The sequence below is a fragment of the Ctenopharyngodon idella genome, chromosome 10 (assembly GCF_019924925.1).
Source record: "Ctenopharyngodon idella isolate HZGC_01 chromosome 10, HZGC01, whole genome shotgun sequence".
NCBI classification, from domain to species: domain Eukaryota; kingdom Metazoa; phylum Chordata; class Actinopteri; order Cypriniformes; family Xenocyprididae; genus Ctenopharyngodon; species Ctenopharyngodon idella.
In genome coordinates, this window is record NC_067229.1 from 36,367,778 (window position 1) to 36,388,658 (window position 20,881).

The 20,881-nt window shown below is 36.0% G+C and overlaps 2 protein-coding genes across 4 annotated transcripts; both read left to right on the plus strand.

Annotated features, from left to right (window-relative positions):
* The first annotated feature begins 594 nt into the window (after window positions 1-594).
* On the plus strand, window positions 595-7,970 carry slc9a6b (solute carrier family 9 member 6b). The gene is made up of 16 exons (XM_051908092.1): window positions 595-1,005; window positions 1,759-1,958; window positions 2,091-2,168; window positions 2,324-2,400; window positions 2,682-2,794; window positions 2,905-3,010; window positions 3,771-3,912; window positions 4,016-4,121; window positions 4,661-4,749; window positions 4,844-4,957; window positions 5,052-5,163; window positions 5,387-5,540; window positions 5,631-5,661; window positions 5,815-5,900; window positions 6,942-7,047; window positions 7,156-7,970. Exons 1-16 carry the CDS (start codon window positions 732-734, stop codon window positions 7,447-7,449), a joined length of 2,082 nt encoding a protein of 693 aa, XP_051764052.1. The 5' UTR covers window positions 595-731; the 3' UTR covers window positions 7,450-7,970.
* Window positions 7,971-8,395: 425 nt separating this feature from the next.
* On the plus strand, window positions 8,396-19,640 carry fhl1b (four and a half LIM domains 1b). Of its 3 annotated transcripts, XM_051908094.1 has the most exons (7): window positions 9,090-9,166; window positions 14,317-14,497; window positions 16,115-16,289; window positions 18,194-18,363; window positions 18,536-18,722; window positions 18,839-19,022; window positions 19,221-19,640. In XM_051908094.1, exons 1-6 carry the CDS (start codon window positions 9,096-9,098, stop codon window positions 18,991-18,993), a joined length of 939 nt encoding a protein of 312 aa, XP_051764054.1. In that variant the 5' UTR covers window positions 9,090-9,095; the 3' UTR covers window positions 18,994-19,022; window positions 19,221-19,640. The 3 variants fall into 3 exon arrangements, with proteins under 3 accessions (XP_051764055.1, XP_051764054.1, XP_051764053.1); XM_051908095.1 differs by lacking the exon at window positions 9,090-9,166 and adding an exon at window positions 8,396-8,534 and having other exon boundaries at window positions 18,839-19,640; XM_051908093.1 differs by having other exon boundaries at window positions 9,093-9,166; window positions 18,839-19,640.
* Window positions 19,641-20,881: the final 1,241 nt, after the last annotated feature.

The window sequence follows — 20,881 nt, forward strand, 5'->3', positions numbered from 1 at the left end:
TGGTATTTATTATTGGCTGCATCAGATCTTATTACATATGACAAAATATTTAAAAAGAAAACAGCTATTTATAAAAGCATTAATATTGTGTGTATTTATTTTTTAATGTTGGTTAAATACACACAAAACAAGGTTTTAATCTGTACATAAACTTTTAATAACAAAGTTGCAACAGTTCAAGAATAAATGTAAAAAAAAAAAAAAAAAATCAAGCTCATATTTAGTTTGACCTCCCGAGGTTGATGTTTTCTGAGGGATAATCACCTTTCACTGACCGTTTGTTAAAAGAAAGGAAAAAAAATCCTTTTTTAGGTGTTTTAGGCTAGTTAATTATATTATTATTTATATACTATTATAGTATTTATTAATATTTTTATTTGAAAAAGCTTTTATTTTTATATTTTTAATTTAGTTTAAGTTTTAGTAAGTTTTTGTGCTTTTGTCATTTTTATTACTTTTTGTTGTTTTTAAATATTCCTAATTTGAATGACCGTAATGTTAGTACTTCCATTTTAACATTTTATTTTTAAAATACAGTTGTTCCGCAGGACACATACTAGTCAGTTTAAGAGTCCTTTATTTTGTAATATGATACTTCCGGTCAAACGGGACATGTTCTGTCAATGTTGTTGCTGCTGTCTTCGCACCGTTATGTGGACGTAAATAGATCACCGTGATTCGCATCAACACAGCGGGTGAACTGAACGGCAGACCACCAGTCTCTCACAGCCATGACGGGATGTCAAAGAAGACGCACCTCCGTCTCGGGGGATTTTATGCTTCCCCGTTTACTCTGCCTGATGTGCTTTGCTGTCATTAGTCTGGCTGAGAACACGGAGATGGTGAATGTGGTGACGGAGAGGAAAGCGGAGGAGAGCCACAGGCAGGACAGCGCCAATCTGCTCATATTCATCATGTTACTCACACTCACTATCCTCACGATATGGCTCTTCAAACACCGCCGCTTCAGGTTCCTGCATGAGACGGGTTTGGCTATGATTTATGGTGAGATTTAGTTAATGGATTCATATTCAAGTTCACATTCAGGAACCTAACCTCACTAATATGCGGCAAATGTAGGATGAAGTATATCCCAGTTTTGACAGATTTACAAAATTAAGCAATTTAGCCAGATTTATATATTTATATAAGCTGTTTTTAAAGATTTTGTCTATTTTAGTGCTATTTTTATGTAGTAAATACTTAAAATCTAAATTGAAATATTAGATGTCTTAATTAATTGATATATTTTAATTCATGTAATATAAAAGTCTATTTTAATGAATCTTTGAATATTTAAATATAAATTAGAATCTTAAATATAAATTTTAATTTATATATTTTAATAAAGTTAACACTTTTAAGTCTTTTTAATGCATTTATTGCGTAATAAATACTTAAAATCTAAATGTAAATCTTGTTTAGTCTTAATTTATATGTTTTAATAAATGTAATACATATAAGTCCATTTTTAATTCAGTTATTGTTTAATAAATACTTACACTTAAGATTTAAATTTTAAGTCTTAATTCATTTATAAATGTAATACTTTTAAGTAATGCAATTATTGTGTAATAAATATTTACATTTAAGTCTTAATATTTACATATAAGTCTTAATTTATATATTTTAATGAATTTAATACATGTAAAGCTTTCATTTTTTTTATTTGTTTTTTTCCATTGGCACCATTTTACTGTAGTAACAACAACTGGTATTCTGGTATTCAATATTGACGCATATGTTTTCCATCTCCAGGTTTGTTTGTTGGTGTGATTCTGCGCTTTGGGGTCCATTCGCCACAGGATTTCAATGACATCACCTTGAGTTGTGCCGTGAACAGCAGTCCCACCACCATTCTGGTGAACGTGAGCGGCCGATTCTACGAGTACAGCCTGAAAGGAGAAGTGCAGGACAGCAAGGGCCATGATGTGCCAAATGCAGAGATGCTCAGGAAGGTACTGCTGCTAAATCCTCTAAAATAACAGAAATGTGTTACCTCAGATTTTTAATATTGATCGTTCCTCCTACTGGATGTGAATGTATAATATTGTATACAGGATTTTGTTTTCACACTTCTGTTTCTTCAGGTTACTTTTGATCCTGAGGTTTTCTTCAACATTTTGCTTCCACCCATCATCTTTCATGCGGGATATAGTCTCAAACGAGTAAGAATATGATTATCCTAATAAAAAAATTCACAAAATACATACATACATAAAGCTTGTTTTATCAGAAATTCTGTCTCTTTTATCAGTGACTGATATGGATGAGCTTGTTTCATTTTTAGTAACCTTTTTTTTATATTCATTTTAAAAACCAGAGACATTTTTTCAGAAATTTGGGGTCTATCCTCTGCTACGCCTTTGTGGGCACACTGACATCATGCTTTGTTACAGGGTAAGTGATGGGTTTTTTTAAAAAAAGAAAAGAGCTTTGTTATGAAAATAGGGTAACACTTTTATTTAGGGTCCAATTCTCACTATTAACTAGTTGCTTATTAGCATGCATATTACTAGGATATTTGCTGTTTATTAGTACTTATAAAGCACATATTAATGTCTTAACTAATACCTAAACTTAACAACTAACTATTAATAAGCAGTAATTAGGAGTTTATTGAGGCAAAAGTCATAGTATTATATAATTCATTCTGGTATTGTCAAATGTCCTTTGTGCAGGTTGGTGATGTACGGCTGTGTGGCGTTTATGAAAGCCGTCGGTCAGCTTGAAGGGGATTTCTTTTTCACTGACTGCCTTTTCTTTGGTGCTATTGTATCTGCTACAGATCCAGGTATTGTTTTTGCTTTAAAATTAGTACACTGAGCTCCTATATTTAACATATTTGGCTATATTAAAATTCACTTTGAATGATTTCATAATCAAGTTTTTAATTACTTACAGTGACTGTTCTGGCCATTTTCAATGAGCTGAAGGTTGACGTGGATCTCTATGCACTGATGTTTGGTGAGAGTGTCCTCAATGATGCTGTGGCCATCGTCCTGTCGTCGTGAGTGCACATCCTTTTGTGCAAAAATACACACAACACACACAGGTTCATTTGAGGTCCTCAGGGCTGTAGATTTTTTTGTTCAGATAATCTAAAATACACAGATATAAGTTAGTCACTATGTTCACACTGCAGTGCCTTAGTGTTTAATTCTGATTTATTGCTTGGATCTGAATTTTTTTTTGTATGTAACCCATACTCTAAATTAGTCCTCTGCATTTAACCCATCCAAGTTAGTGCACACATATTAGGAGTAGTGAGTAGTGAACACACACCTGGAGAAGTAGGCAGCCATTTTGCTGTGGCACCCAGGGAGCAGTTAAGGGTTGGGTGCCTTGCTCAAGAGCCTTTCAGTCTTTGGAGTGACTTTCATTAGCACAGAATTGTGACATATTATGTTGATAGAGTGACGTAAAAGTCACATGAATTCTGATATGGCTGTTCAGACTGAGGTCGCATTGCAAAACATCAGACCTGTATAATATTTTCATGGAAATCATGATACATTTTTTTCAGGATTGTTTGATAAACACAATTTTTAAAAAGAACAGCGTGTTTTTTAAATAATAATCTTTTATAACATTATAAATGGTTTACTGTCACTTTATATCAATTGAATGCATCTTTGCTAAATAAAAGTATTAATTTCCTTTAAAAAGCTGACCCCAGTTATTTCTTTTCTGTTTATTGTATGCATGTTCAGTCAATCATGAAATGTCTTATTTCAATATGAAAAAGTATCTTTCTCACCCTCTAACAGATCAATAGTGGCATACCAGCCTGAGGGAGACAATCGTCACACATTTGATGGCAGTGCCCTGCTGAAGTCTCTGGGTGTCTTTCTGGGGTTTTTCAGTGGGTCTTTTGCAATGGGGGCTGCAACTGGAGTCATGACAGCTTTGGTATCTTTATATGTTTTATTTTTTTAAATTGGCATAACTACCCCAAAGAATCAGTCTAAACCTGTCTAAGGTAGTTAATGTATTAATATGTGCTGTTATTTAGGTCACAAAGTTTACCAGGCTGAGAGATTTCCCCTTGCTGGAAACGGCCCTTTTCTTCCTCATGTCCTGGAGTACGTTCCTATTGGCTGAGGCCTGTGGCCTCACAGGTAACTATGGCAACACTATGATAAAAATCTTTGTTTAGCCACATGCTGCATATAACATAATGGGAAAAAAATGAATACTGCTGGTTTATGCAGAAAGGTGACGTCTCAAAATTACAGGAATACTTGATTCTAATCAGTAGTGGCCTCAGTGCTCTAATATTTCTATTTTGCAATATAATGATTGGCTGACTATACATTATCATTTATAAACATCATAAACTATATTTTTAATCAATTATGTTATTGTTAACTAAAACTACAATTATTAATAATAGTTTCAAAAAAATAAAATATAAATATTTGATTAACTTAAACTAAAGTACTAAAATTACTGAAACTAAAACTAAAATTAAAGCTGAAAAGAACTATTTTAAAAAAACTAAAAATGACAAAAACACAAAAAATAACTAAAACTTAAAATAAAGTTAAAATGAAAACTGAACATATAAAAATATAAGTGATTTCAGCATACTAATAAACACAGTACTATAATAGTAGATAAAGAATATTAGAATAATCTTCTTAGTTTCTGTGTTTAGGTGTGGTTGCAGTGCTCTTCTGTGGAATTACTCAGGCTCACTATACGTACAACAATCTTTCTGCTGAATCAAAGACTAGAGCCAAACAGGTGACATGCATTTAAAAGCCCTCAAACAATTGTACAAACTGTTTGCATAGAAGATTGGTGTACTGATAGTATTGTCCTCCTTTTCCCCCAATAGTTGTTTGAGCTGCTGAATTTCCTGGCTGAAAACTTCATCTTTTCTTACATGGGCTTGACACTTTTCTCCTTCCAGCACCATGTGTTTAATCCCTTGTTCATCATAGGTGCATTTGTATCCTTTCGAAGCAGTGTGTTTGTGTTGTACTCATGAATTGTGTACGGATAAACATTCACACATTATCCTTGACCATGGCTTTCATTTCTAGCTGGCTATATTTCTTGGCAGGGCGGCCAACATCTACCCCTTGTCTTTCCTGTTAAACTTGGGCCGCAAGAACAAAATCGCCTCCAATTTCCAACATGTCATGATGTTTTCAGGTAATACCTTACCATTTCGAGGGATAGTTCACCCAAAAATGAAAATTCTGTCATTAATTACTCACCCTCATGTCGTTCCAAACCTTTAAGACTTTCGTTCATCTTTGGAATGCAAATGAAGATTTTTTGATGAAATCTGAGAGATTTCTGTCCCTACATAGACATAGATAATATGCATAATTTCCTGTTTTCTGTTGTTTATGATGTCACGCTGACCTCACAGGGCTTAGAGGGGCTATGACCTTTGCCCTCTCAATTAGAGACACTGCGACATACGCCAGGCAGATGATGTTTTCTACCACCCTACTGATAGTTTTCTTCACCGTGTGGGTCTGTGGGGGCGGGACAACCCCCATGCTGTCACTCATGCATATTCGGTGAGTCTCACTGGTCTTACTTGCCTTCTGGAAGCAAACTATATCTTTCTTTCATTTTATTTTAGCTTAAATGACATTATCTTTCCACAGAGTTGGAGTGGACACAGATCAAGATAATACTGTAAGTTCTACTCTCGTCTGCTGAATATGCTACCAATGATATCAGAAAAAACACTGTTTAAAATTCAAATATTTACTGTACAAATCTGTACCATAAGGGTACTATAACAGATTTTAACTTTCTTGTCTTGTCTTTTTCTCTCTGCTCATATAGGTCACAGCACCAGATGGGATGACACAAAGAAGTACCAAGCATGAGAGCGCCTGGCCGTTCAGACTGTGGTACACTTTTGACCACAAGTATCCTTTAGTTGTTCTGCTGAGTTGTATCAACATCTAATTGTTGCTTATTTACACCCTTGCACCATATATATTGGATTCGTCAATCTTAGACAACCATAATGATTGTACATCTCCAACAGTATGTTTTCAGTATAGCATGTTAAACAGTAGAGGGCGCTCATGATCAGCTGTAAAAATTTACATCAAGCTTTGATTTTACAATCTGGGATTCACTAATGACATTTACCACATGACATGCACTTAAACAAATGTTTTCTTTTTGGGAAGCGTTTTGATTTATTTTTTTTATTTTTTTATTTTTTCATTTTTAAATTGTTTCATTTTTATTTTACATTTTTGTGTTTAAATTGAATACTAGCTTTTCATCAACTCATGAACACCTTGCAATTCACTTACGAACACACAAGTGAAACCCTGCACTAGTATTTTAATTTTTCACCATGATAATTATGATTATTATTAAAATGATTATATATTATTATAATGATTATTATATAATTATTATAATTCGAGACACTGTGCAAAGTGCAGATACAAAGCCTATTAAATACAGTGAGTATCCTACCCGAAGTACAATTTGGCATACAATATATAATAAATGATGAAAAAATGAGAAATAAATGTCATTGTGCATGAAATGGTCAAAATAAAGTATATAAATTATACAAAAAAGTATACAAATTGATCAAAAGTGACAGTACAGAAAAAAAAACCATCTAAATGCTGTTCTTTTGAAATTTCTATTCATAAAAAATCCTGACATAAATGCAGTTTCCACAAAAATATTAAGCAGCACAGCTCTTTTAAACATTGATAGTTAATAATAAATGTTTCTTGAGCTGCAAATCAGTATATTAGAATGATTTCTGAAGGATCATGTGACACTGAAGACTGAAATAGAAAACATTACTTTAAATTGTAATAATATTTTATAATATTACTGTTTTTACTGTATTTTTGGTCAAATGAATGCTGCATATGTAACAGTATAATTACTTAAGTAATTTTAAATGTTTAATCCTTAATAAAGTGGTGCAGTTATTTAAAACCCTTCCTCACACACAGTGGGCCTCCTCTCACTACAACTCTGCCAGCCTGCTGTGGTCCAATAGCACGCTGTCTTACCAGCTCACAAGCCTATGAGGTAAACCATTGAACCATAGCTGCGCTTGGCTCATACTACAGTGTAGAAATGTGTAAAATCATATTAGTCTAATCTGAATTGTGCATAATCTTTCCCCCTCCCTGCTAGAATGCCGGTCAATTGCATGATGAGGACACAGAGCTGATTCTAAATGATGGAGGTGGTTTCATGTACAGTGACATGACGATCAGCACGGATGCCCATGGCATGCCCACCACCTCCGCAAGCCAGGCTGGTCTTTACTCACTAGCAGGAACCTCAGACGATCCTCTCGACAGGGAGCTTGCGTTCGGAGGCACCCGTCTGGTCCTCCCCACAGATGAGCCTCCAAACCCCCTGACATCATTTCCTCCTCCTCCACCATCCCCGCCTCTGACGGACCCTCTGCGCCACAGAGTCTGAGCCAGCGGGGCAGCTGCTGACCTCTTGCCCTCTAAATTATGCTTTTTTTTTTTTTTTTTCAGAGATATTAAGTTAAATGATTATTTATGCTTTTATTGGGTTATTATTTTGTGCCATTAATATTTATTTATTTGTCTAGACACTGTTGTACTATGGTTATGGTGGCTAATCCTTCTGTCGTCTTCCTAATTTCAAGAAAAACAAAAATGTGCCATAAAAGATTCAAAATAAATTTTGTGTTTGAGTAGTGTGTAGCTCAGACTGAACGTCTGCTTCTATTGTGAATGCATTGATGTGTCTTGATTGATCATTTCAAAGCCATACATAACTTGCAGATCAATTGTGGATAAATCTATTTAAAGAAGTGCCTATGTCCAGTTTCCTGGTGTTTGTACTGTGCTATATGATTCATCATTACCTCATTTACTTGGAAAAGAGGTTTCATACTTGTGAAAAAGTGACTTATTTCAAAGTGTTTCCACACCCACCCTCTAATAAATGAGATTTGATGTACTTTTTAAGCCAGTGTTGAAAATTATTTGAGTGCAGTCGTCTTCTTCATTGTTTAATTCAGGTAAAAGATATCGATTTCGTCTTTTTACAGGTAAATATTGCTAGACGTAGCTTTCTAGAAATTGCTATAGATAGGCAACTGCCTGATGGGATTTTGAAAATCTTACAAAAATTGACTTTAAAATATATTTTTCATCATGGAAAAGGCTCCTGTTTCATAAAATGAAACTGTTGGATCTTAATTTGATTGTTTTTGCAATGAATAAATAAAAAGCTACGCGCCCTGTGGTTTTACGAATCCTACTATGGTAAAATATCTTAATATTCATGAGCCAGATCTTCGTCATTGGATGGTAACTACGCAGCGCCAGTATTACCTAATTAATATTAAGAAGAAATCCTTCGCCATTGGAAGTCTACCAATGAACGTTAGTATGGCCTAATATATATTTATGAGCGAAGACTTCGCAACAACCCACCAACGCAAAACCGAACCAAGTGCAAAACACATTTAAACTCTGCTGTGGCTGCAGTGGACAAGACACTTACAGCACCGTGTCCCACAGAAAGAGGTAAGTTCAACTTTCTCAACGGTTAAATAACTGAGGATAACAAGGCAGTGAAATTTACGTTTTTTTATTAGGACACAGTCACAGGAACGTGCTACTCTGCATACATGTAAAGACCTGTACCGAGAAAAACATCAAATAATAGAGGCAGAAAATTTGGCAAAATAATGTTTCATATTTGAGTAAATAAATAATATATATATATTTAAAATATATATTTTCTGTGATTTCTGAAAATATTCTAATCAGTTTAGTGTTCAACTGGAATTTATTTCACCTGCCAGCAAGAATTATTACAAACATCCTTCATTGTACTCTTGAAAAAAGTTCACATTTTCAAAATGGTTTCGCTGTTTAATATTTAATCTGGCCAAGACAAAAATCTACCCTTACATGTGCAGTATGCTGTTTTGATTAACCTCTATGATCTACCAGTGAGTGAGTCTGAATATGAAGTGCACTAAGTACAGTAATGGGGCGTTGGCTGCAGGGATTTTCTGCATGTTCTTTCAGCCTCTGAAGTCTGTTTCTGATTAAGGATTTTCACTCCAGAGATCTAGCCACATGTCTAAGGCATGGACTGATGGGCTGAGAGACTCCGCTGGACAGTTTGTGTCTAAATTGTATGCAGAAAGGTATTCACCCCATGAGAGTGATATAAATATCAGAGATCTGTCTTTGATGTCCATAATTCTGTCATTATCTGTTGCACATTCAGAGGAAGTAAAATGTACAGGAAAATTATTAGGCTATCATACCATGTCTGGCATACGTTATTTAGATCCATTTTCCCATCCGGACAATTTTTGCTGGCTGAAAATTAGTTGTCTTTACAGACACTGAATTAAGTGTGTTATTACTAAGGTAATTAATATAAAATGTGTTTCTGCACACCTTATGAATAGTCAATTAATGAATAAGAATAAGTATTACTGACATAATGCACTTTTAAAATTGGAACCAAACTCCCTGTTCATACCCCAAGACAAGTACTGAATTGTATCAATGGCGCATGGACGATCTCATGTGTATGAGTCACTGCCTCAGGGCTGATTATGAATCAGTAGCCAATTGCAACAAACTTCCTAAAAAATGTTAGAAAAACTTTGCAACTACTTTAAAACAGGTTTTCTTAAGGAGTACACAATGATCCTCAAAAACATTTGATATGGACCAACAACAGATGTCTGTTGCTCATTTACATCTGATCCATGCAGATCCAGTTTTACATCCGTGAAATAATCTTGTGTTCTCCTGCTACCAAGAACACAGTGGGGACCTGTAAAGCATTTGGAATTCCTTTAATGTCAGACGAAAAGTGATTCATTTCATTTCCATTTTTGCTTAGTGGGGCCTTTTTAAAAGCTAATGTGGAAACATTTAGGTAAGAACTTAGTGGATTGATACTCTGTTTTTCGTGTCCCTCTGTTCTGTGTATTTGACTATGCATATGACAGCAGAAGAATATCAGTGCTACAACAAATATTACAGACTGTTTGCTTAGGGTGTAAAGGGTGATATTTACACCATAGGGCCAATTATAAAGTTAAGAAACAGCTTATTATTCTTTGGAATTTTCTGATTGGTCAATCTCAACAGTCAGATATTTCCTAATTGCCCTCCCACACAGTAGTCTTTTTTGTAGTATTTTTCCCATAGGGATTTTAAAATGTCTTCATTAAAGAGTTACAAACCAAGAACCAAACTAACCAGCTATAAGGTGAATCACAACATTACAAACTTTGTTTTGCAGCAAAAGTATTTAAAAATCAGACAAAGGTACAAGACTGTGTACGTAACAGCTTGATTGAGGGAAAGAATCCTAACTAAAAACAATGGAGAAATATAAAACTATTGATTTAAAGATGTTGATTATATCCTGTATAAGTATATATTTTACGTTTATTGCAAAATATGCATATATACTGTATATATACAAATATTTAAAGGGGACCTATTATGCAAAATTCACTTTTATAAGGTTGTTTGAACACCGATGTGTGTCTGCAGTGTGTGAGAACAACCAGCCTATAATGGTAAAAATCCACTCACTCAACTGATCAACCTATTAGCATAGACACAGCCCTGAGTGAGAAGCACAGAGTCCGCCATTTCTGTGTCCTCACTGTAGCAGCTGGAGTTGTACAATATCTGTGCCAAAGAGGTATTACAAGAGTTGTTTTGGGATGTACCAATGCACATAAGAGTCTCCATAGACTCCCGACATCTGAGTCACGGAAATGTCCCGAAGAAAATCAGTAAAGTCTTATATGTTTGCGCCAATCACTTTGCGCCAGACTGCTTCACAAACAAGGGTCTTTTCAACGACTTCGTTTCGAACATATAAGGCTGAACACCGCTACTGACAGTTTCTGAGATTTTCAGCGCGTGAGATTGTCCTGTTTTGTTGTTGCCGTTGTTCTGACCAGGGTTGCCAGGTCTGTGCAACAAAAGTAACCCAATGGCCAGTCAAACGTAGCTCCAAAATAGCCCAATGCGATTTTCTCCAGCCGAATTCTCCACTGAATTTGTACATCTGGGGGGTGATTTGAGGGTGTTGGAGTGCCAAAATCGTATGTATGGGGTTGAAAAAAAAATCAACCTGTGGGAAAACCGCACACTTGGCAACACTGGTTCTGGCAGTCTGTCCTAAACCGGTATGTCGGAGCATGCGCTCTTGAAGCTCCACCCTCTTCTTGAAAGGGGGCCAGGAGCACCAGCTCAATTGCATTTGCGTCTTTAACTGTTTATAAGCTATTGTTAAAAATCAATTCCCCAATGGAGAAAATTAATGGGATTTTTACTTCCGAAAACCTGTTGCACTATATTGCACTTTTGACTGCAGAATGCAGTGACTGACCAATCAGAATGAAGTATTCCAGAACACCATGTAATAAGTAGCCTATTGTTAGAGCCAGGTCCCTATAAGAGATACATTATAAATGATAATGAATTCATGAAGGCATCAGTGTAATTATATGATGGTTTAAATGTGGCCCCAAATTAACCCTAGAGAGGGACGGTAGTCTTGTTTGTGTTTCCTCTTTGTGAAAGTGTATTTAGGAGTGCAGATCAAGAGGACTAGGGTTACACTGTTGGCCAGCCGTCTCGCCTGTTCTTCTTACCGCTGCTTCACAGGCTTCCTGTTTCCAAGCGTTTGTCACATTCTTCAGCTAGTAGATCATGCCAACACAACAACACTCTGCCAAGACCCCCTCAATTTTCCCAGCTGCATAACAGGGTTGATTCCATTACCAAATTTCAGATGACCCACGTTGGCTAATCAGGACCATTTGTACCTTAAAATGCATTAAAAAAAAACAGTTCATCCAACATAAGTTTCTCTGTTTGGGTTAGAGCATATGCACAAGTGCATTCATGTGTGTGGTTTTCGAATGCAGTAATTACTGTAAAAGTGATGTTTTGAGCTAACCAGCAGGTGATGTCATTGCCCAACTTCTAATTTGGTCGCCTTCATCATATGTACCACACCCTATTGCGGGCCTGCAAAGAAAAATAACTCGTTAAATGCACGCAAAAGCAACATAAAGGAGGAAAAAACATGGTCAGTATCACCATACTATTTTTCTCTTCAACTGAGGTCTCACAGGCTCTCAAGTTTCCTCATATCGCATCAACCAATGGGTCGCGAGCAGCGTGACTGTTCCAATTCTTCCCCTCGTTTGCTTTGGCTGCTACGCTCGCCCGACTGTGTTCCAGATGCTGGTGCATGAGGTCATCCTGAAACCAGATTCTAGTCTCAACAGTCTGCCATCTCCCTGGAGATCACATTAAATATTTGACTAAAACAAGAGTCTGTCAGTTCGCCATTACATCAGCGTCTATAAAATTGCCCCCTTTCACACTTATCTGTGACCAATTTAGCGGGTTCCCTTATTTGCTCATTGTTTGTTTTAATTGAGCTGTTTGCTGTTAATTATAACCATGTGAATGAAGCTGTGGTCTTGCGGTTAGCACATGTGCACAATGTGAGTTTGAATCTGGGGTGGGTTTCATGCAAATCTGATGGAAAAATAATGAAAGTTATTGGGATAAATGATGACGCATAATAATAATAATGATGTAAGAATATTTTTAAGTCTTTTCAGAAAAACAAATGTTCTTAACCTTAAGCTAGAAAATACAATGAAAATAGTTGAGAAATATTATCCTTAAAAATGTTTTGTGAATGTAGCCCCTGGTTCACGTTGTTCTCATTTCTGTCCTCACTTGACTCTCTCATAAAAACACTATAAATCCAGTTTAAAAAAAGTATGAGCCAGTGATCTTTGAGCTTTGGTGAGCGGCTGTTAGAACTGAGCTAAAATGTGATCTCCAAATGTTTATCTGGTCTGTCATTAAAGTTAACTGACCAGGAAACACAGAACTGGAAAAGGTATCATAAAGAACAGCACATTTCGGAAGTCTTCGAACTTTCTGGAAAAAACAAGTCCACTTTTGCCAAGTCCCGTAACAGTATCCAACATATTTAAGCCTCATTACAATTCAGAAACTTCTCCTGTGTCCATTAAAAAATACTAAAACAGACATGGACTGGAGATTTGGTTTTAGATGCATTAATAGGACCACTGGGTCAGTAGGAGACCTACACTAGAAAAATACATTTGTGAGAAATTGGAGGTAGAGTTTATTCTGGTTTTGGCAGTGATGTTAGAACTTGAGCAAAACATATTTATGCACTGTGCAGTACAGTTTGCCCAGTTTCATTTGAAGCTTTGGGATACTCCAGCTCCCCATCCATAAAGGATGTTAGTTTAGAGTTTACATTTGCAAAGGAGACAGGAAAGTAAACGTATTATTTCTTCCTCAGCTTTTGGGACTTCAGTGTAGATCAGTAAAATATGTCACACCACAGCCATTATTTAGATGACAGACAGCCCACATGGAAGTTATTCAGATCTGATGCATGCTAAATAATTAACCAGACATGTAGGCTCGCTGCAAAATGAATGAGAGGTTCCCTCTTTAAACTTTGTTAAAGTAACATTCCTCATCTCACCACATGCATTCCAGACATACTTCTGCACGTATAAACCAAGGCGATCAAATGTGTGCCCGCATACTAAACATGCACATATTCGCTTGAAGCATTTGCACAAAAGTTAATATTTCATTCCCGTAAAGTGTTTGGTAACCTTCCCTCATTTTTAATGACTACATGGGAAAGTTCCCAGTGACGTTTGTTTTGGCGAGTGAAGCAATATGTAATTCAAACCAGGCATTCGTTTATAATCGAATATCTCATAACAAATTCAATTTTCGTTGTATTTCCTTGACTGGTTCACGACATCATTTGATTTAGGCATGAATGTATGTGTGTAATGAATGCGCTGTTTCATTATTACTGAATAGATTTATCATCTTACTGAACGAAAGGATCTGTCTTACTTCCATCCCTTCCTGCCAGTCTGCTAACCTGCTTTACAGCTGAACTAAACGCGCTATCGGATCAAGATAAGACTTGAGGACAATAAAAAACATGTGCTGTGTGCTGTTTCTATGGTTACATAACAGCTCAAAGCAATTTTGCCCCTCCGCCTAAGGGAAAACGGAACAAACACTCTCTTATCAATAAATTACCTTACACCGTTTCCTGAGGAAACTCTTAACACTGTTAGTTACATGAGGCGGTGTGGGACGCTTTAAACTTTTTTCTTCTTCTTCAAAAGATCCGTTTCTTTTTCTACATTTATACATCATGATGCATTTTTATGACCTAATTTTATGATCAGGATGAGGTAATCGCTGTTATTATTTCTCACAGCTATTCGCGGGTTTATTGGGGAACTATGGCAGACCGTTCCAACTGTTTTTACTGTCGCGAGGACCTCAGTGGAAAGAAGTTCGTGAGGAAAGACGAGAAACAAGTCTGCGTGCGATGCTTTGACAAGTTCTGCGCCAACACCTGCACAGAGTGTCGACGCCCAATCAGCACCGAGTCTAAGGTAACACGTGATATCTGGATCTGTATGTTTGTGTTTTTTTTTCCATGGATGGTTGGTAATGCAGTTAAAATGCCACAAAAACCCAGAATGAAATCTTGGTCTGATGTGTTTTTGTGCCCTTGACATTAAATTGCTTTGTTGTAACTGCCCTTGCGCTCTGACCCATATCTGTCAATGTCGGATAAGAGCTATCATAGGCTACTACTGTGATAGTTTAGAGAAAGTTTTACAACTTCAGTAATCTATATAAATTAGGCTTTGAAGCCAAGATGAAAGTAGAAATACTGTATACATAAATTTGTTGCATTTCTCAGTTTTTTTTTTTTTTTTTTTTTTTTTTAATTAATCAAATGAAAATAATTATACACTCTACCGTTCAAAATTTTGGGGTCGATATGCTTGATTGTTTTGGCTGCATTTATTTGATAAAAAATAAATAAATAAAAAAATACAGTAAAAACAATTTAAAGGGGTCATGAACTGCGTTGGTTTATTGTTTTATAATGTTTCCTGGGGTGCACTTATAATGTTAGTATGCTTTTTACATCTTTGTCATAATTCATGAATAAAAGGCATTTTTCCTACCCTGATTTTAGCCTCTGGTTTGAACGCTCCGTTTTAAGGGGCGTGTCTGCTGTGAGACTTCAGTGTAAACGCCCACTGCTGTGATTGGCTAACATCTTTGCATATCTAAATATCCAAGTATTACTCTTTCTTTTAGCGCGTTTTTACTATTACAGCTCTAAAGTTAACTAATCGTGAAAAGTGTTGCATTATATTTAGATCGTGGCATGAAAGGTTGCTGAGATGAACATTGTAGCCGATCACAGACAATGTTGAGCGCATGAATGCAGTGATCTCGTCATTGCAACTCAATTTCTGTACACTAACAAATGCTTTCATCTTCACTAACAGTGCAAACGCGATGTAACTAAAAGAGTCGTTGAATAAAACGGGAGTTTTGCGCGTCAGTCACTGATAAACCCACTTTGTAAATCCTGTCGTTTTCTGGGTCTGGTGTCAATTAAAGCTTTTATTGGACTAACAAGGAAGTTTTCAGCTCTAAAACTTACAGGATATTCTTATAGTATGATGACCTCTTATGTGTCAAAAGCTGAAGGAAAATTTGATTTCTCATGTCATAACCCCTTTAAAAATAACTTTTCTATTTTAGTAAATTTTAAAATGTAATTTATTCCTGTAATGTCATAGCTGAATTTTCAGCTGCATCATTACTCCAGTCTTCAGTGTCACATGATCCTTCAGAAATAATTCTAATATGATGATTTGGTGCTTGAGAAACATTTCTTATTCTCAATGTTGGAAACAGTTGTGCTGCTTAATATTTTTTGGAAACTGATAATTTTTTTTCTGTATTCTTTGATGAATAAGACAAGCATTTATTTGAAATAGACATATTTTGTAACATTATAAATAAATGTATTTAATGTCACATTTTTATTAATTTAATGCATCCTTGCTGAAAAAAAAAAAAATCTTACTGACCCCAAACTTTTGAATGGTAGTGTATATTTATGAATATATTACTTTCACAAATTATATTATATTATATATCAAGTGTGTACATCTCTCAGTCTTGGTTCCTTGGTTGTGTAGGAGCTTCACCATAAAGGGCGGTACTGGCACTCAGATTGTTTCCGATGTGCAAAGTGCTATAAAAATCTGGCCAAGGAGTCTTTCACCTCCAAGGATGACAAGATCCTGTGTGGGACGTGTAGCTCACGTGTGGATGCCCCTCGCTGCCATGGCTGCTACAAGCCCATACTGGCAGGTATGAATATAAATGTATATGTATTTTTATATAAAGTAGTTATAAATCATTATCAAATATTTATTTTCACTGTAGCAAATTGAAAGACAGGGCCTTCTCAGCATATAGTGCCACTTGAAAGTTTGTGAACCCCTTGCAGAATCTGTGAAAATGTGAAAAATTTTAACAAAACAAGAGAGATCATACAAAATGCATGTTATTTTTTATTTAGTACTGTCCTGAGTAAGATATTTTACTTAAAAGATGTTTACATATAATTCACAAGACAAAAAAATAGCTGAATTTATTAAAATGACCCCATTCAAAAGTTTGTGAACCACTGATTCCTAATACTGTGTGTGGTTACCTGGATGATCTACGACTGTTTTTTTGTTTTCTGACGGTTGTTCATGAGTCCCTTGTTTGTTCTGGGCAGTTAAATTGCCCAGCGTTCTTCAGAAAAATCCACCAGGTCCTGCAGATTCTTCAGATTTCAAGCATTTTTTGCATATTTGAACCCTTTACAGCAGTGACTGTATGATTTTGAGATCCATCTTTTCACACGGAGGACAATTGAGGGACTTTTTTAATAGTTGTGTTTGAGTCCCTTAATTGTCCTCAGTGTGAAAAAAATGGATCTCAAAAATCATACAGTCACTGCTGGAAAGGGTTCAAATATGCAAAAGATGCTGAAAATCTGAAGAATCTGCAGGGCCTGGAGGATTTTTCTGAAGAACAGAGCTCAGTTTAACTGCTCAGAACAAACAAGGGACTCATGAACAACCATCACAAAACAAAAAAACAGTCGTAGATCATCCAGGTAACCACACACAGTATTAAGAATCAATGGTTCACAAACTTTTGAACGGGGTCATTTTAATAAATTCAGCTATTTTTTGTCTTGTGAATTATATGTAAACATATTTTATGTAAAATATCTTAATCAGGACAGTACTAAATAAAAAATGCATTTTGTATTATCTCTTTTATTTTGTTAAAATTTTTCATATTTTCACAGATTCTGCAAGGGGTTCACAAACTTTCAAGTGGCACTGTATTTAACATTTAAGAGGGTTTTAAGGGATAGTTCACCCAAAAATGAAAATTATCCCATGATTTACCCTCAAGCCATCCTAGGTGTATAATGACTATCTTCTTTCAGACGAACACAATCGGAGATATATTTAAAAATATCCTTAGTCCTTATCCAAGGTTTATAATGGTTGTGAATGGTAGCCCAAATTCTGAAGACAAAAAAAAAAAAAATGCATCCATCCATAAAAAAAATTACTCCAGGGGGTTAATAAAGGCCTTCTGCACCACGCCATGACATCCAACGTGTGGTACGTCATGTCATTGTGTAGAACATCATGGCATTGTGTACTAAGTCACGGAAGTTAACGCTTTTTGGACGTACGTCAAATGCGTATGGCTGTCGCGCTGGAAGCTCATTATTTTAACATTATTTTAAATAAGGATACTTGTCTTACATAAATGCATCGATTCACTTCACTTCAGAAGGCCTTTATTAACCCCCCAGAGTCATTTTTTTTATGGATGGATGCATTTTTGTTTTTTTTTGTCTTCAGAATTTGGGCTACCATTCACAACCATTATAAACCTTGGAGGACTAAGGATATTTTTAAATGTATCTCCAATTGTGTTAGCCTGAAAGAAGATAGTCATTATACACCTAGGATGGCTTGAGGGTGAGTAAATCATGGGATAATTTTCATTTTCGGGTGAACTATCCCTTTAAGACAGCTTAAATGAATTAAAATAAAACAACCATTAAACTGAAACACAAAATAAAGACATAAACTGACATTATATTTCTTGTTTAATTCATTTCCTTTGTATGTATAATATTTTCATGTGTAACAGACTGTATTTTCCATTTTTACTTTCTAATGTGTTTGATACAGGCACTGAGAATGTGGAATACAAAGGAAACTCATGGCATGATGAGTGTTTCATCTGCTATCAGTGTCAAAAGCCAATCGGCTCCAAAAGTTTCATAACAAAGAACAACAACATCTACTGCAGCCCTTGCCACGAGAAGAAATTTGCCAAACAATGTGCTTGCTGTAAGAAGGTAAAGAGAAATTCATGAATTTTTTTATGATTACTTTTAAAGTTGTAGATTTTTTAATATTCTGTAAATACAAAACATGTTCTTTTATAAAATAAAGACATTTTATGATAATAATGACTGTCAAGAGTTGCTTCACTGTATTGTTTCCACATGTTTTGGCCCGTTCCTCCAGCCCATTACCACAGGAGGTGTGAATTACCAGGACCAGCCGTGGCATTCAGAGTGCTTTGTGTGCTCCTCCTGCCGAAAGCCTCTGGCTGGCACCCGCTTCACCTCCCATGAGGAAAAGGTCTACTGTGTGGACTGCTACAAAAGCACTGTGGCCAAAAAATGCAGCGGCTGCCAGAATCCTATTACAGGTTTGAATCCACACACATACATATGCACAGTTCTCGACTTTATGCATTCTTCTTGAACGTTGTGTATTTAACTTGAACTAAAGTGACAAATAAATCTACTTTTTCTCATCCCACAGGATTTGGCAAGGCTACGAACGTAGTGAACTATGAGGGTGGCTCTTGGCACGATTACTGCTTTAACTGTAAGAAATGCTCCCTCAACCTGGCAGACAAGCGCTTTGTAGCTCGCAATGGAGACATTTACTGCTCTGACTGCTCCAAGAAGCTGTAAGCGCCTGCTCACCACGGAGACGCAGAAAAGTGAGATTAATTCAGAAAAAATATCAGCATTCATTTCAATTTATACAGAAATCCCACATAAATATGTTGAAGTATTGACAAAGGCTTCTGTTATGTTGGTTCTGGCTTCTTTATGAGGGGAGTTTGATATTTCCTGTGAGAAATGTTACGTTTACCTAGAGGCTTTGATTGGAAAACTTATCCTCTCTCTTTCCAAAGGCCCATTTGTCTCAGGAAAGATAGTGAGAAAGGATGAAAGATGGATAATGAAGAGAGGTGAGAAGAATTTGAGAGGTTGTTTTAGATTTATTGCCGGTACATCTGTGTTTCAGAACGACTCGTTTCATTGTATCTAATGAAGCTTTGTGTTTGTAACTTTTAAATCTGTAACAGCTTGTAATCGTGGCCGCTGAACTTTACAGTACTAGGTGTTTTGGTATATTGCTTCTTTGTGATTTGAAATACTAATTGTACATTTTGTGTCACAGACATATAAAAACCTATACTGGAAAAAATGAAAATGTGTAGCTTTTGTCTCTCTTTTTTACTTACACATTCTCCTTGCTGTAATTAAAATGAAAACTATGTTATTTTACCTTTGTATGATCTGAGAAAAATAAAGTTGAGATTCTGAGAAAACTGCTAATGTCATTTGTATTTGCTATGTGCCGTCTGCCGTGTCTTTTTTTATACAACAGCGACATCTAGTGGCACAATGTAGCACAGAATCAGTAAACGTTTGATCGCTTCAAACCAGTATGCAGACTTTAAAGCAGGGGTTTTCAACCCTGGTCCTCGAGGACCACTGTCCTGCAGAGTTTAGCTCCAACCTTGATCAAACTCACCTGCCTGTAGCTTTCTAGTAATCATGAACAGCTTAATTAGCTGGTTCAGGTGTGTTTGATTAGGGTTGGAGCTAAACTCTGCAGGGCAGCGGCCCTCAAGGACCAGGGTTGAGAAAGCCTGCTTTAAAGGGTTAGTTCACCCAAAAATGACATTTCTGTCATTAATTACCCATGTCGTTCCAAACCAGTAAGACATTCGTTCATCTTCGGAACACAAATTAAGATATTTTTGATGAAAAATTGGATGCACTTTTTTGAGCCCAAAAAAGTGCATCCATTCATCCATCCATCATAAAAGTAATCCATGGGGATCCGGCTCCATGGGGTTAATAAAGGCCTTCTGAAGCAAAGAGATGCATTCAACTTTATAAACTATATAACGTTAGTTTAGAGTAGACGCCTCTTTCGGTTCAAACAAATAGGGCTGGGCAACAAAGTCCTCTTCGCTTATATTGAAATCCTCTGACATTTCTCTTAAAAAAAATTTAATTCTAATTTGTAATTCGTGACCGGTGTTTTGTTTTGCTCTATCCTCTACACTTCCACGTTCATCAATACATCATGTGTTGGGTCAGACGTCACTCTTCTGTTGGAACTAGACTCACGTAAGGCAGTTGCAGAAGCCAGTTATTATTGTTTATAAAGCTTAAATATGGATATTTTTCTTACAAAAATATCCTTCAAGGCCTTTGTTAACTCCCTGTAGTTGTATGGATTACTTTTATGATGGATGGATGTGCTTTTTTGGGCTTCAAAATCTCGGGTACCATTCACTCCCATTATAAAACTTGGAAGAGCCAGGACATTTTTTAATATAACTCCGATTCTGTTTGGCTGATAGAAGAAAGTCATATATATTTAGGATGGTTTGAGGGTGAGTAAATTATGGGATAATTTAAGCCTAGCAGGTTCAAAGATGCACTAGTACTCAATACCAAAGAGACATGCCAGTGAAAAACAAGAAACAGTTGATTTTTGAGGAGAGCAATCACGTTTTTTGTTTCTGATGTCGAAATAAAACTGATCACCTCAAAA